Here is a 17,265-nt window from a genome sequence, read left to right as displayed (position 1 = left end):
AATGATATAATCACGTGTTTGTGTGTGTGTGTGTATGTGTGTGTGTGTGCGTGTGTGTGTGCGTGTGTGTGTGTGTGTATGTTTTCACCAAGAAGTACGTATACGAAACATTTACTTCTATTACAAATGGGGCAGTATATAACTATATTGAAAATTCAACCAAAAACACGTTGAACGCAAAACAACAACAAAAGAAAACACCAAAAAAAAATCGTACTTGCATGTACTTTACCTTACTGTGTATAACTAGCTTATTAAATACATCTACGCATCAAGTTCATTACAAAAATATACTCAGGCAAAAATGACGGTATCAATTGCCACAACTTGTAACTAATGCAACAGTCTACACGGAATATCACTGCGGTCATGTATAAGCCGTGATATAGTCACATGCCAAATGAATTTTATTTTAGTTAAATTGTTATCAATATATAAATTTGTGAAGTTGTGTACTATACCATTATTCGACAGTTTACATGCTGATAATTCTCTGTTACAATTACTAATACGCCTATCCAGTAATTCGATGGCCAGATTCATTTTGTTGACTTTTTCCTAAGAATCTACATTATCTTGGATGGTTTTCTACGGTGTTCCGTTTGGACAATCGTGACTTTTTATTTAATACTCAACCGCGATGCACGATGGTACAATGACGAAAACGCGATGGCGCGATGGTGAAAACGCGATGGCACGATGATTAAATCGCGATGGTGCGATGGCACGATGGTGAAATGTCGATGTAATATCGCGTTTTCATCATAGTACCAGACAGAGGTCTCAAACTCTCGACATGCTGTTAACGCACAACGATATATACAATAAGACAGAGAAGATATTGTCGCTCGGGGAATGTCATGAACAGTACCTGCGAGAGCAACTTGACGGATTTCTGAAAGAAGGGGACATTGAGCAATATCACAAACAGTTCGTAGTGGACTTGTCGAATCCAGTGGTGAACTTTGATATTGTTGTGTCAAGGATTGATACTAGAATTCTACTTGTTCTACTAGACTATTATGCTGTAGACACATGGAAAGACGAATTCGTAAACTTTGTTCTAAGAAATAAGAGGGCAAACTGGATCGTCTTCAATGCACTTTTGCTCTTATCATTTACAGATCATGGCATTGTTGATAGATTTAGCACAGAAGTAGATGCAAAGCAGAATTACAGACCGATGCCACCATTTCGGTTCAACGAAACGCCTAGACGAAATGCAAAGTGTTTCGGGGACATTTATGCAGCGATTGGCACTCGTAACCGCAATAAAAGTACATAAACTTGAATATTTGCCTTGTTGTATTTTTAACGAACAAGACTGATTGTCACAGTAATTTGCTCAATGTTGATCAGTCAATAGCCCTCATATTGTGTAAAACAAGATGTTACTTAAGTTTGTAAAATAGCCAAAACCCTAACCGCACCTAACCTCACCTAACTTTTCCTAGCCATACACCTGGGACCACACACCACCAAAGCCGATTTCGTTTTGGGAAAATTGTTCAAGACTGTAGGTGAATGCCATTAATTTTCCCAAGGTTAGACAGTTAATGCCCCTCGTTACATGTTGTGAAAAAACATAAAGCTAGTTGATTATTAGCCTTAAGTAAAACTGACGGTACATAATTACTGTATTTATCGTTTTATCGCTAAGACAAATTTAGAACAACTTCACAGTTTTTTAACATTTTTTTTAACAAATTGACCTCGCTTAACTTAACCTAGCCCTTCATCGAGGACCAGATGCATCAAGAGCCGATTTCACTTTGGTGTTGATTCTATGGAAGCGTTAAATAGCCTTCAGACGGTAATACGTTTTATAAGGCCGCCTGGGATATACCAAAGTAATGATATTTTCATAGATCACTTTATGTTCTTAAAGTGATATAGACTAGCCACTAGACTGATGATAGATATATTTCTACATTCCCCTTTTTTCGAATTTAATTCCATAAAGACAAAAGCCAGTCTGTTTGAGAGATTTTACAGAGGATATTGAACATAGGATATTCACTACATTGCCAAAAAATGCAAAAAGATATCATAGCCTATGAGCTTGTCTAAAAATGATACTGAATATTACATTCAGCGGGACGGAATTGATAAATTGTTTGTATGATAAATAAAGGCCAAGGTTTCATAATGAAAAGCAGACGACCGCTTTGCACTTGACTAGAATCCACTTTTCCATACTCAAAAGTCAAGCAGGGAACCACGTTCGGAATTACGGAAAAGGTTTGTTTATGTCCGGATCGCACCGAATTGTTACGGTTTTTGTCGAAATAAGACGAATGAACCGGAAGTGTATTACGCAGGTCTTACCTTAAACATTCTACACAGATTGAGAAGGTACAGCTACAGTAAACAACAATTAAGTTAATATTTTTCGGCGACGCCGTCTAAATTCGTTTTCGTTACCTATGCCACGTGACTTCAGTTTGCAAATCAAACTACTTGATAACGCATTATAGATAATTTATCAAAATGGAAGATTTATGCAACACTCTGTCTGATTGGACGAGAGTGTCAATTTCTTTCACTATGTTGATTGTGCTACGCTGAGTGAAATGTAGACAAAGCGTTTATCATAAACGACGCTGTTCACAGTTTTAAAGCTAACTTTGGCTCAGTATATTTAACAAGAATATTAATATATCTTAAAATGATAAGTAAGTTTAATAAATATGATAAAAACCTGTTCAAATACCAACATATATCAAATTAAAGAAAGAGCTGAATACGGTCTGCGTATTACATGAATAAGGGTGTGATAAGAGTCTTTTATGTAGAGAAGTGCTTTTTAAAAGATTTTCCTTGTTACAATTGTCGTCTGTATATGAACAGGTTTCTTGCTTTTGTGACTTATTCAGATTGCATATTAAAATGAGTACTTGTTTGCTTTGATATATTTGTTATAAATTATTTAACTGATTTATTATATATGAATATTTTTCTTTAGTATGGTATGCAAATATTGAACTCAGTTGAAATCTGTTTTATTATATATATGCTATATAATGACTGAATCTCATTACACTGAAATGAATGTACGCTGCATACAGTTTATCTATGTGATATGACTACGGTCAAACTTTGCTTATGAAACAAAAATATTGACATAATTACAATTGTATGTTTTGCTTGACCTTCACTTTTTTATAGGTGTGACGTCATTGTCCAAAGATTCATGAATAGCGAATATGCATTTGTTAAAGCGGGATCAGTTGGCCTATTTTAGAAATAAATAAAAATAATAAATAAAAAAATCCTTTAATTGATTTTTTCTCATGTATTCTAATCAAACTTGATTTGTAGCATCTTTATCAGGCCCGCAGCCAACTTTGTTCAGCTGGGACATTTAACCCCTTTTAGGGGCTGCTAGAGCTAAAACTAGAAATGCCTTTATACAACGTCTCATGAACAGCTTGGTGGAACTTTGTCTTACTTGGTCTGGAGCATCATTATAAGGTCCTCTTCCAAATTTATATATATAGGAACTTGGGCCCTATTAGGGACTACTATAGCTAAAAGTAGATATGCCTTTCTTCGCATTTACCACTAAAATGTAATGGATTTTTATCAAACTCGATGTGTAACAATATCGTAAGGTCTCCTGCTATTTTGTTACAAATGGGGATAGGGACCAATTTAGCTAAAAATATAAACACGTTTAATGACCTCTTCTCATGAACCGCTTCATGAATCTTCATCAAACTACTGCTGTAATTATTCGTCTAAGGATAAACGAAACAAAATTGCAGCCCTACGAAACCTTTGCGAAAAATTAAAATAGAACTATTTAAATTGTTTAAGTGTGGTGTTTAGTTTTGCAGTTTGAAAAATGTTAGATGAAAGATGAATGTTAGATGAAAAATTCATAAACTTCTTTCTTTATTACAATTCGCCGACAATCATTTTTAAAGATATTTCTTGTTTAAGGTTCTTTGCTGGAGGATTAACTTAAAAGGTGGCATAAAACAAAACCTATGTGTTGTTTATGCTCATGACGTATACATAATACACATTGAAGGAACCACATATACACTGCGAGGCTAGTACTACCTACGGTAGCACAGATGTGGCATAGATGTTTTATTACCTGTTTATGTTTTTATTTGTTTCGTGCTCACATGCCATCTAATACCTGCGCGTATTGATATAAAGATAGCATCTGCGCACGTATTAAGCAATATGTTCGCAGGTAATAGCTGGTAAGTGCTTACACAATAGTAAGTCATAACACCGGTACTTTCCAACATGGCGAGTGATACATTTTTCATGTGCGAGGATATATGAGCCGCGTCATGAGAAAACCAACTAGTGGCTTTGCGAACAGCATGGATCCTGACCAGCCTGCGCATACTCACAGTCTGGTCAAGATCCATGTTGTTCGCTTACGGTTTCTCTTATTGCTATAGGGTTGAAACCGAACAGCATAGACTCTGGCACAGACTGTATGGATGCGCAAGCTGGTCTGGGTCCATACTGGTCGCAAAGCCACTATGTTGGTATTCTCATGGCGCGGCTCATATATATTTTATATTGATATGTGCGCAGCTATTTCAATACAAGTATGTGCGCGTTAAGATCTAATATGTCCCCGAAATAATTATTATCTGCTCATGTATTTGTATGAAATACAATAATCTTTATTTCTCCTCGGGTAAACATTCTGCCTCGGGTTGACAATATCAATGTCAAACACGTACGCTGCCATATGATATTTATTATTATGTGACCTCTGTGCCACCCGTAACAATCACTATATTCCCTGATATTTAAGATTAGTACTGTTATTTTAGGAAACGAAAAACGGCATAACACCTCTAAATTTCATCACCTCCATTTTCGGATTGATGAATGTTTATTTCAAAAAAGTATTCACTAACAGAGCAGACAGCCTAAACCGCATCCACTTCTTATATGTGAGGTCGTGGGTTCAATCTCCGACCGCTTATTTATGAAACTTCATACTGAGAAAATATTTTAAACGGTCTAGTAAAACATGGCATTTATTCTACAATTAATGAAAAAGCACTTATCGAATGGTACGTTAAGTACATACAGATTGTAGGCTTTCTGCATCATTAGTACAAAACACATTTTATAACATGTAACGGACATATAGTAAATGAAAGAAAATAGCATAGATAAATGGTTCGGAATATTTAAACTCGATATTAAAATACAAAATAATTATGGTACGAAAGTCTAGTGCTTTTAATCATCAAAGTAGTATGATTGTTCGTAATTGACGGAATAATGCCTTTAAGATTTTGACCTCAAATACCACTGAGCTGCGAGGCGTACCGATCGCGTCAAAGCAGAAACTAATTCTTACATAAACAAATTATTAATTTTTAGTAGTTGCGTTGCTCAGAGTTGTCTTTCATGCCTTTTTAAACATTTGAGGAACCAAACATTTTTTTCTTTGAAAATGCCGCTTAAACACTATCAACTTGAAAATAACGCCGAAATGCAGTTGATTCTTTGGTAAAACATTCAATATGTTACTTTCAATTTCACTTTACAGCAAACTCGTAGCTATTAAAATTTCTTATACCCCCACCCACCCAGTATGTATCTTTTTATGTACGGTTGCTTAAGAAGAGATAAGTGCGTTATCCTGTTTACTTCAAGTAAGCTGAAACATTCTCTTAAAATGTTTATTTTAGTAAACTGCATTCTGACTTGATTTAAGTTTTTTAATCCTAATATTAGAACAGTTATGATCTCGTAAGTTTTTAACAGTTAAAGTTACAGTATTAATTTTTCAAATTCTTATCAAAACTGGGTGGGGCATTTTTCAGGTCTTATCATTATATCGTCCTTTCTGCTGATTTAATTTCTATAATGGTTCTTGACTGGGCAAATTACGGAGGAGAATTTTTCCAGAAGGTGCGGTATGTTTAGGTTTTGGAGGATGGTCATTATGTTTTTGAATTCGAGTTTATTTTGTTATAATGTCCTTACATTGAAAATTATTGATTTCTTCGCATCGTATTTTTAACATATATATGAAGAATACTAGTACATTTGATGGAGATATATTAGGCATTTCAAATAAGAAAGGAAGTACTTAATAATGATTTAAGTCTTTGACACTAGCATTATGACAGCGGCAGATCGGGTTAGATTTGGATATGTTTTTCTTTGTGAACTTCAATTTAAATGGAGAGTTTCCTCTAATCTCCTGCATTTTTTTTATATTTTTGGATTAAAAAAGTCCCGCGGTGCATATTTGTCATGTCAAATATATCGTCTATGCTTCAGTAAGTTTTATGACCCCGTCTTATTATGTGACATCGTTGAGATCGCAATGCTACGGTCATAATCAGCAAAGCGGCCTGTGTTTAATCGTGTCGGTGGCATTGTAATTATACAATGTATAATATTTTCGCTGAGTAGAAACCCAGATGTTACTTTATGATGGAATATTAGTATTAAAATCAAAAACTGATGTTTTGTTCTGTCAAAATGTCACAATATTTATTTTTTATTTATTTTCTAACCTCCCACGGGATTGTGCTCCCATTTAAAACAATGGGAGGTTTTCACCCGTGGGGTTTACGATTATTTTTTATTTCGCACAGTAATACATCTTTAAGTTAAATTTGAGTTGATATTGATAAAATTATAATTAATTAGCAAAAAGAGAAACATTAAATGCAATTTCAAAAATTCATTCGAGTCGCCAGTGGGGGGTTTCCTCCCATAAAGAAAATGGGAGTTTTTTGTCAAAAGTCGTTTTTCAACGCGAAATCATGTCACAACAGTTTTTTATTGTATAAATTATTAATTTGAGTTAAAATATTTTGATTTGAAAATTTTAGAAAAAACCCACGGTTTTTTTTCTCCCGTAATTGGTAAAGTGGGAGAAATCCACCCGTGGGACCTCCCATGGGTTAGCAAAAACCCCATGGGAGGAAAAAATACTCCCATGGGAGGACACACTTTGAAAACCTCCCATGAATTCATTCTTTAACATATAAAGAAGAAAACGACCAATTATTACTCTATGGGATTAGAACTATCGTTTAATGTCAAAAAATCAGAGAAAAGTCAAAGGCAAAAGGTAGCTGAGTTTGCGAAAATTCCGGATTTGCAAACTAAATCCGGAGACTGTTTATTTATATTTTATTTGATAAACAATTAAAGACTTTTGTACATACAGAATACTCTTCCTAAAATCTTTTTTGTTGTAGGCAGTCTGGTGTTGATGAAAAATAATATATCTCATTTAGTAATTTAGTGTCAGTAAATAAAATCATTGTATTGAGTTAATATGCAGATGAATTATACCACAAGGGTTCAGCCCGAGTGACTTCATAGTAGGCAACTTAACGACAATGATTTTATTCATGAGCAAATCACTGTTTGAGACATATTATTCAGATTCTAATACGTAGTCAATGTACATCATATACATCTTTGAAAATATCCATCATATACTTTCCTATTTTATGTGGGTTTCTTTTCCAGTGCGCCGCTATAACGTTTGACGCCGTGACGTAATTATTGTGAGGTACAAACTTTGTGTGTATTGCATGGCTTTATTTTATTCAGGATAATCTCTAACATTTAAGCTTGAAAAAGTTGCATGTTTACTAAACATAAGAAATGATGATGGTATGAATAATAAAGAACACAGGATCTTCAAAAACTACTGCGTATATTCTTATTTTGAAAAAAAAACAACATTTTCAACTATCATTAATTGTACTTCGTTTTCAATTTATCTAGACGTTTTTATTACACTTTATAAAAACTACACGCCTTCTCATCTTAATGTTCTTCCCCTATTATAATACGTCTGTCTAACGTGAATATCTCGCACGATATCACCTATTACAAAGTTTATTTTTTTTGTGAAATTATATACGAAAATCCATATTACCAAAACTTCCTGTTTAATTGAGGAAAATGTGTTTTCAGAAATGAGGTTGGCTACTGTTTTTCCTTACTTCGGTCTAGCTTTGGACACGTTAATTCACAATCGAGCTAAAGCAGATTAAGGAAAACAATGTAAATATTTAAATTGTTGAGCAATTCCTGGCAGTCACTAACATTCACATATGACTGAAACTAGCAAAGCATTATAAGGGTCTCCTGTGACCAGGCAAAACTTATGCCTCTCTCTATTATGCTTTAATTTTTTTTCGTATGTTAATATTAAAATGTGATCATCCGGCTGATTTGCGGAAACTAAAGGGTTCTGCAAGCCTGAATATTGCTCGAAGCAGCACCTCAGATTTTTTTTATCATAAAAGCTTTTAATGCCAACGAGTGATAAATGCCACATCTTAGTATTGAAAGAATCTTAAATAAATGTCACAAATCGCTGATTGGGATATATTGATTAAAACCCATTGAACATCCAAGTAGTATCATATATTAACATAATGCTATAGATTTGTTTCACATTGACTACATTAACAAATATATCTGTTCCTAAAATTTAATATGTCCGACTATTATAAAACTATTTCTGTTTTTTTTTTTCTTGGCAAGAAACACTGCTCATTCATTTAAATATATTGATTATAATCTTTAGGTAAGTGAACAATCTTTATCTGCTTAAAACGACCAAACTCTAATCTATTGTGCTATAGTTATCATTACGTGCGCCAAACGCATTGATTTCGTTTCTTGATATGTGATGAATGGCAGAAACGAGAATAATCGTTTTCCTTTCAGCATCGTTGAAAACCTTTTGTTCATTGTTTTTTCCCGTGTCATTGGACATTTACGGTACATTTAGTGGGCTCAATTGTGTAACCCCCGATTTCGCCCGGTACGCTGGTTTTGCCCGATATGTACTCGTTTCAGTCGGGCTAGTTACGCGCGCATCAATTCGGTACAAGTGCGGGACATGCCGAACATCATATTGCGTTTAGATGCGTTTCACTATTATATGACTTTGTGTAGCAGTCTGTCGAAATCGACATGGTCTTATTCAACGCTAGATAAAAATGGCGGCATAAGAGATTTATGTCTCGAAATGAAACATTGAAAAAAATGAAAAGGATTAATTCAGAGAGAAATATTTAATTTGTGTAGCTTTTTATATAAAAATTAACATCTCCTTTTTTCAGTAGAAGCTGTTCATTACTGAAATATAAGTCTCTGAAAATCTGATATTCTATAAAATGTCGAATTAACATTATTAATTAAGAAAATTTAACAACAATAAAGAAGAGCCGAATTCAGTGGTCTTCAACGCGTAAGAAAATGCGTGCGAAGAAAGTCCAGTTTCTATTGGTCATTTTTCATAGGACAATATCGCTTTTTTATGTTTCATTGTGTTGGTCCCAAAAGAGCTTTGTTTCTTGGTTATTATACCTCACTTTTTTTATGTATAAATTCGTTACTCCAAAAGGAGTATTTGTATTGAAGTTTCAACCTTTTTGTCACAATGGAAAATCCCGACTCGAAAGGAGTCTTTTGGCTATTAGAAAAACCGCCTTTTTGAACTGTCACAAAGTGACTGTCAGAACAAACTGCTTAAGCCTTTTCGTTTTTTTAGCCATATGATTGCCTCCCTTGTAAACAATGTCATATTATAATGACGTCGCTGTTCAATGTGTACACATTGATTACCGCGCTAAAGATGAGACTGTTGAATTAAATGAATCAAAAACATTTTAAAAACTTTTTATGTGTCTAGTTTTGTTCGGTGTTCGGTATTATAAAATGAATACCATATGGCAGCGTGTGTGACACTGATATTGTCAACCCTTGGAACAGAATGTCACCACTCGGCTTTCGCCTCGGGTGACATTCTGCCCTCGGGTTGACAATATCAATGTCACACACGCTGCCATATGGTATTTATATATTGTCTGTCGGTCATATGGGACATAAGATAAAGTTCACCGTTATCTATAGGGGTTTGTATAACTTGGAGATATGGACCATTTTTTATTTTCACTTGGAAGTCATTTTAATTATCTGGCACCTCACACTATTACCATTCTTTCTGGTTATGACGGTTCGAAAAATCACATGGTTTTATTAATAGCTTTGAAAATACCGAATATAAAAACGAAGAAGATAGCGGGCATTCTAACAAGTGTGCAATATATTCCTGGTTACAGGTACATGTAACATGAAAGTTTTGAAAATACTTCTTTTCGACTTGCATAAACAATCCACTATAATTATCAAGGCAATTGAATGTACAATGCAACCTATGTAGAGCAACACCCTTTGGGAGATACAAATATTGACCGTTGTGTAGAATTTGTTGTTCTGGAGAGGTAAATTTGATAGTATATTTCAGCTTAGGGAAATGTTGATGATGTTGTTATAGAGAGGTTTTTGCTTTAGAGAGGGCCGTTCTAGAGAGGTACTGTATTCATGAAAATGCAATAGAGATAACAAGTACTGATATTAAATCATCTTCTATCTTTGACAGATATGTTTATTGGTTAGAAATGTGCAAAGTCAGCTTTGGAATAACATTAGAAGACTTAAGCTTTTCCAAAGAATGTTTAAAATATTTTGGTTGAACTACACACAAGCACGCAGTAGTCGTGAATACACGATAATTGGAATGCGTGTGTAATCAAAATTAATTCTTCAATAAAATGGAAAATGCGCTCAAACAAATTTGGAGACCTTAATTCCCTTTTTCTGTCTAGACTTTCAATTTTCCAGGGGATGCAGAAAATTTCTGTGAGCTTACAAGAATTATTTTGCATCAATGGATAGGCTTAAAAATCTCCCTGTTTTCTTGGTTAATCTCGAGAGAAGAAAGGCGAGATATTTCTAATTTTCCATCAAAGTAAAGTGTCTTTGTGAAAGTGGAGCCATAAGGGGTTTCATACTAACACATATTAAGGAAACCGTGAGGACAGAAGTGTTTATATCATTGCTAATGCTTAACCTACTAAATGCGTCTATTGGACAAGAAACGCTGATGGTTCAAGTAAAGTGTTTGATACCTCCCTTCAAGTATTGACATGAAGTACAAGTACATTTAGACAATCATGGTAAACATGTCATGAAAAAAATTTTAATAAAACAACTTAAAGCCATCATATATTTTTTCAAGTAAGGCGACCTTTGTAGAAAATCTTTCCTTTATCAAATCAACCTAGTTGTTATAAATAGTAATGGTAAATGAAGTATACATTTCAAACATTTTAAAAAATTCACCTATGGGGAGAATCAAAACATTTATCTGAACCTGAAAGTCAAGTCCATTTGATAACTTTCTTGAAAGGAAAAAGGGATTAGTTAAAAAAATTCGAACAATAGAGCAAATATCAAGGTTGTCCCCAAACTAGAAATGTGTCCATGGGACACAGATGCCCCCACTACATGACAAAGGACACACTTTTTTTCCTAGGTCAGGAGCCATAACTCCTACAATACTGAATGAATCTGGACGTGAAACCCCAGGTGCACATCTGCAAAAGCTGATCAACATTTCTGTAAACTTTGGTGACTCTAGGTCAAATACTTTTGGAGCTACGCGCTATACAAAATTAAAATGACAAATTTTTAACTAGGCCAGGGGCCATAACTCCTACATGACTGAAAGATTCCGGACGCGAAACCCCAGGGGCACAACTGCACATACTGACAAACATTCCTGTAAAGTTTTGTGACTCTACGTCAAATACTTTTGGAGCTAGGCGCGACACAACACTAAAATGACCAAATTTTACAAAGTCAGGGGCCATAACTCCTAAATGACTGAATGAATCCGGACGCGAAACCCCAGGTGCACAACTACACATGCTGACCAACATTCCTGTAAAGTTTTGTGACTCTAGGTCAAATATTTTTGGAGCTAGGCGCGACACAACATTCTCGGAAGGACGGACGGACGGACGGACGGACGGACGGACAAGGGCAAATCTATATGCTCCCCCCCGCAAAAAAAAGTGGGGGCATAAAAACAGTTATCATCGAACTGAATGTTTCCATATGCATTTACATCCGGTGACAGATTTGTTATGTCCTGAATTCGGAACCGACGGCCTTATTTGATAAATACACATAGCTTGATCTTCTTTCTTGTTTAACTGGCAATCAAATTAAGCCATGTAAGAATTAAAATTATAAGTTAAGCTTTGACTGGTTTATTATAGGCAAGTAATGTTTTATAATCCAGGGTCCAGTTGTTCGAAACTTTAACCGGCTATTAAACTAAAAACGCCGGTTAACTTTTGATCCGAAATATATTTTTTTTTTTTTTTTGCGGGGGGGGGGGGGGGGGGGGGGGGGGGGGGGAAACACTAGTCTAGTGTAATGTTTTGATTTTATTGTAAAGACGTTTTATTGTTAATAATCCTTAACTTATAACTTTGTTTTTATAAGTCTTGTAAAATGTCGAAGTATAACACTAAAAAGTAATCGACCATTAGTTTAATCGCCCGTTAAAGTTTCGAACAACTGTCCAAGATAGTTTTTTCCTAGTTTTATGCATACGTTATGTAGGAGTAAAGTTGGTTGGTGTTATGGTGATTTTACATGTATAGATATGTAAATCTGAAGAATAAATGATTGACCATTTACTTTTTTTTAATGATATTTGATATGTTTTATATTTATATCTGTAAATGAATAAGAATATTTATTTCCCGATCTTATCGTATTCGACTCTAGAACAAAAACACTATCAACATAATGTTTATATCAAACATAACACCAAAAATATTCAAAGGTTATCACGAAATATGATTGTATAAACTTACATAATCATGAAAGCAAACAAAATGTATTATAATTATATCCTTCAACAGGGTGACATCCGATATGCGGACACGATCATATCAAAGAAATTACCCACTGCCAGGCTAAATTTATGTCTCTTTTCAACGTTAAACATGTTTTGCACTACTTTTCTATAAAAATATTCATTTTAGGATCCATTTATTTGCATTGCAAAAAAATAAACAACAGAAAAATAAGAAAAAACAACAAGAAACAAACCCCCCCAAAAAAAAAAAAAAAAAAAAAAAAAAACAAAAAACAAGAGAAAACATAAAACCCATGAACATGAGATTTTAGTGTCCATGTTCATGCTATCACCTGTTTAAAATGAGTAAGGTTATATACAAAAGCACGTTTTATCGAAGTCAAAATCAAACAATGGCTATGCACTACTATACTTATTTCTAGACTGTGGAATTATAAGGTTCTTTTATGGCTGCCTGTGTAAGTAAGAGTTTTCACCAACCAAAGGGACACCGTCCGGAAAACAGAACGCTTTCCCGAGGGTTGGAGAAACATCTGCCTTACTCGGGCAGACTTGTTAGATCATTTTTTCTTGCCTACCATTAATACCATTTTCTAAAATACTGGTGTATTGTCGGCTAAATCAAAGCTCTCTTATACACTACGACGTCATAAGATGACGTTAATTTTGACATCAATATGCTCCCGTGTAACTTATATTTTCCCTGCAAGGTAGGCAAGAAAAATAAAGTACATCACATCAATACAGCCATGCACTTGCCAGTAAAAGTAAACACCTACCATGTAAACAACGTATCAAAAATAAATTGAACATAATCTGTTTGTGGTAAGTTAACCAAAGGGAGAAAACAACCTGTTGGTAAATCATGTGCATTTAGCAACAGTAGCTAAAATAGCGCTTATGGATCTAGTAAAAGGCACCAGTCAGTACCCTATGAATTATCGTCCATTTTCATACGCAGCAAAACTTAATACTGCACTGTATTCACTCATGGTTTACTTACTACACATAAATATTTAAATCTGAACAAAGTCGGCAATTGTAACTCACTACGAAATTCTAGCAAATGTTTGTTGCTTTATCGTTTTGTGGGGAATGTTGTAAGTTGTAACACAATTCTTTAAACTTAAAATTTAAAAAATAAGGTACTACCTAAAAGTAAAAAGAATAAAAACAACGAAAACAACAACAAAAAGTAAACAGTTTTTTCTATTACATGGTCATAATTGCCAGTTTGACATTAACCCTTTTCATGCTGGACAGATTTGCGACCAGTTTAGATCATGATCAGCCTGCCCTACCGTGCAGTCTGATCAAGATCTGCACTGTTCACCAGTCAGTTTATTTTTGGTAAAGCACCCATTTTAAAAGTTAATGGCACATTCCAAGAAGATGGACAAGTTTATTATAGAAATTTAGCATGATAAGGGTTAATGCTTCGATTGTAAAGGATGTCGATCTCGTATTTCTTAAAGATCACGCAAAACAAATGAGCCTATTTTGGTTTTTAATCAACGGAATTTGTGAATTAATGGTGTGGTCTCTATGTACATCCATGAATATTTAGTGTGTCAATTCCACTTCTCTAAAATCTGATAAGATTATCACTACTGCCAATATCCCATTCGTCCTCCATAACCATTGTTCGAGTTCGGTCTATTCGGTGAACGCCTGTTGCCGAAAAGAAAAGGTTTCTCTTGAAGTTTGAAGTCGGGTAACTGAGGAAGTGCAGAATTAGATTCAATTTCATTTACTGTCAGGTTCTTTTCAAGACATTTGATCAACTGGCCATTTATATAGTTGATTCCAGCTAAAGATATTTCTGTACAATTAGCTTCTTGGTGCAACGATTTCAACACCTGCTCATGCTGGGCCATTTCATTTTTCATTTCCCTTTCCATTAGATAAAAATGCAGATCCTGTCCAAACTGTTCAATGGATGCTATCTTTTCTTTCGACCGTTTTAAATTAGTTTGAAGTTTTTCTATTCCAAATTGTTGTGTATGAACTGAACTTCTTAATCCATTGCATTTTATCTTAATTGTTTTCAGGACCTTTTCCTCAAAGTTTCGAAAGTCATTGTCAAATTTTAGCTTTAAACGTATCAGTTGACTTTTAACGGTTCTCTCAGATTCTTCAAGTCTCTGTATATTGTTTAATCCGTGCATTTGTAGACCCTCTGCATGTTTTTCTATCTTTTCCATGTCTTCTCTAACACATTTTGGAAAACCTGATGCTATAGAGTCGGTTATTGACAATAAAGACTGGCATTTTCTATGGGTTACTATAGCACATTCATTGCAACACAGCTGATTATGGTCCTTGCAAAGATATTTTACTTCTTCCGTCGGATGGTTATGACATTTTGTAAGTTTGTTGACATAGTCTAATCTTTTTGTTTTATTTAGACCACCTTTTATGCTCATTATTTTGTGGCTACATGTGAACTTATTTTTTTGAATGATGTTTTGTGCAATCGAAACATAAAATTTCGCTACATTCGCAGCAGTACACATTTGCTAATACATATACCTCGTCGCGTAAACATGGTTTGCAGAATATATCCTGACTACCTTCTTGTTTTTCAACAACTTCCGATGAATTTTCTGTAGATTCGTCTTCATTAATGTCATTTTCGTTCGGGACTTTGCTAAACCAACGCAGGTTTTCATCTAGCGTTTCTACATCTTTATGTGTAGCCATTGCTGAAAATGCAAAGGAACACTTTTAGTAGAGTGCCAATTTCGAAAGATCTAGACAGGCTGGACAAAAGTACCAAATTTTGTTAAACGGTAGCTTGGGACAATATAAGACTTTTGGCTGTAAGGGCCAAGGTCACAGCTTTTTGGAATTCTATTTTTAGAACATTCAAAATGGCCGCCATTAAAACAAATAGCTATTTTAGTAAAAGTTAGTTTTTATCTTATTCTTGATACATATTTATGTGTAAACTGATTCATACTTACTCTTAGGGTCAAGTGATGCATTTGCATAAAGTTAGGTCATGCTACGTAACAGTCTGTCTGTACATTCGTCCGTATGTACGTTAAAAGTGTCTTCTTTTTTAAAACCATACGCTTTTACGTACATACATCATAAGCCCTGTAATGTGCTGCTTGGTCTCGATTGGTCTAGAGGTGATAAATATGTGTAAAGACTAATTTTTGTAGAAGATATGTTCCATTCGTCCGTCTGTCTATCTGTCGGTCTGTCTATCGCAAAATCGTGTCCGCTCTGTATTTTTAGTCATAACGAGACCACGGTAGCTTGGGACTTTGGCTGTAAGGGCTAAGGTCACAACAGTAGCTTGAAACAATATAAGACTTCTGACTGTAAAGGCCAAGGTCACAGCTCTTTGGAATTCTATTTTTAGAACATTTAAAATGGCCGCCATTAAAACAAATAGCTATTTTAGAAAAATATAATTTTTATCTTATTCTTGATACATATTTATGTGTAAACTGATTCATACTTACTCTTAGGGTCAAGTGATATATTTGCATAAAGTTAGGTCATTCTACATATCGGTCTGTCTGTACATTCGTCCGTACGTACGTTAAAATGTCTTCTTTTTTAAAACCATACGCTTTTACGTACATACATCATAAGCCCTGTAATGTGCTGCTTGATCTCGATTGATCTAGAGGTGATAAATATGTGTGACCGACTAAAGTTTTGTAGAAGATATGTTCAATTTTGTTTCGTTCTTCCGTCTATCTGTCTGTCTACTGCAAAATCGTGTCCGCTCTGTATTTGTAGTCATAATGAAACCACATGTGGAACGCAACATCAGTTTAATATTACTGTTGTACAGTGTAGATCAAATTATATAAAGGCAACATTTCAGTGCTAGTGCCTCAGATAACATACAGATGGCAATTCCATTCGTCCTTCTATTGAAATAAAGCTATATTGGGAGACATGGTTCATTTTCATTTATGGTTCTTTTGCATCATATACATGTATCAAATAATAAGCTTTGTTCTTTTGTTTTTTGGTAGTTTTAGCATCGCATTAACACAACTCTGACTAAATAAGCTTTGTGATTAGCTTTGTAATTCCCATAATTGAACACATATTACAACAAATGTACATATATTTATATAAAATCTCTATATTCAAATAGTTTTACTTTGATATAGCTAAGTATCAATATGGTCATATCTATATACATGTATCTTGAAAAGCTTTATTGTAATGGAAAGTGAAAACTTTTATTTAATGATTATGTCTATATTTACTGGGTTCTTGTTATAATTTATCATTTAGAGGTGTTTGCATGATTTATATGCACCCTTACTTCATCTTTTGCATGAACAAATAGTTACCTCAAACAAATTTAACATTACTTGCAACTGAAAGCTTTGACCACACGGGACATTTTTCCTGTTCAAATCATCAAACCGACATCTTCTGGTGTGATACTATTCATTTTTATCCCGGTCACATATCGTGCCAGAGCCTTCTGGTACTGGAACATTTTTGTTGGGATAAGTCACTCGTCAAGAAACTATAGGTAAGGGAAGCGGTTGTCTAGAGGTTAAGGT

At 34.5% G+C, this 17,265-nt stretch overlaps 1 protein-coding gene across 1 annotated transcript; it reads right to left on the bottom strand.

Annotated features, from left to right (window-relative positions):
* Positions 1–14,325: 14,325 nt before the first annotated feature.
* Positions 14,326–15,144, bottom strand: LOC123565999 (tripartite motif-containing protein 45-like). Its single transcript, XM_045359803.2, has one exon. It carries the CDS (start codon positions 15,142–15,144, stop codon positions 14,326–14,328), a length of 819 nt encoding a protein of 272 aa, XP_045215738.2.
* Positions 15,145–17,265: the final 2,121 nt, after the last annotated feature.

The sequence above is a fragment of the Mercenaria mercenaria genome, chromosome 1 (assembly GCF_021730395.1).
Source record: "Mercenaria mercenaria strain notata chromosome 1, MADL_Memer_1, whole genome shotgun sequence".
Taxonomy (NCBI): Eukaryota; Metazoa; Mollusca; class Bivalvia; order Venerida; family Veneridae; genus Mercenaria; species Mercenaria mercenaria.
Note: the sequence above shows the minus strand (reverse complement) of the source record. Positions and strands in the feature narration are given on the sequence as shown.

Coding starts and splice junctions, on each gene's coding strand:
- LOC123565999 (XM_045359803.2), bottom strand. CDS start 15,144: ATGAGCATAAAAGGTGGTCTAAATAAAACAAAAAGATTAGACTATGTC.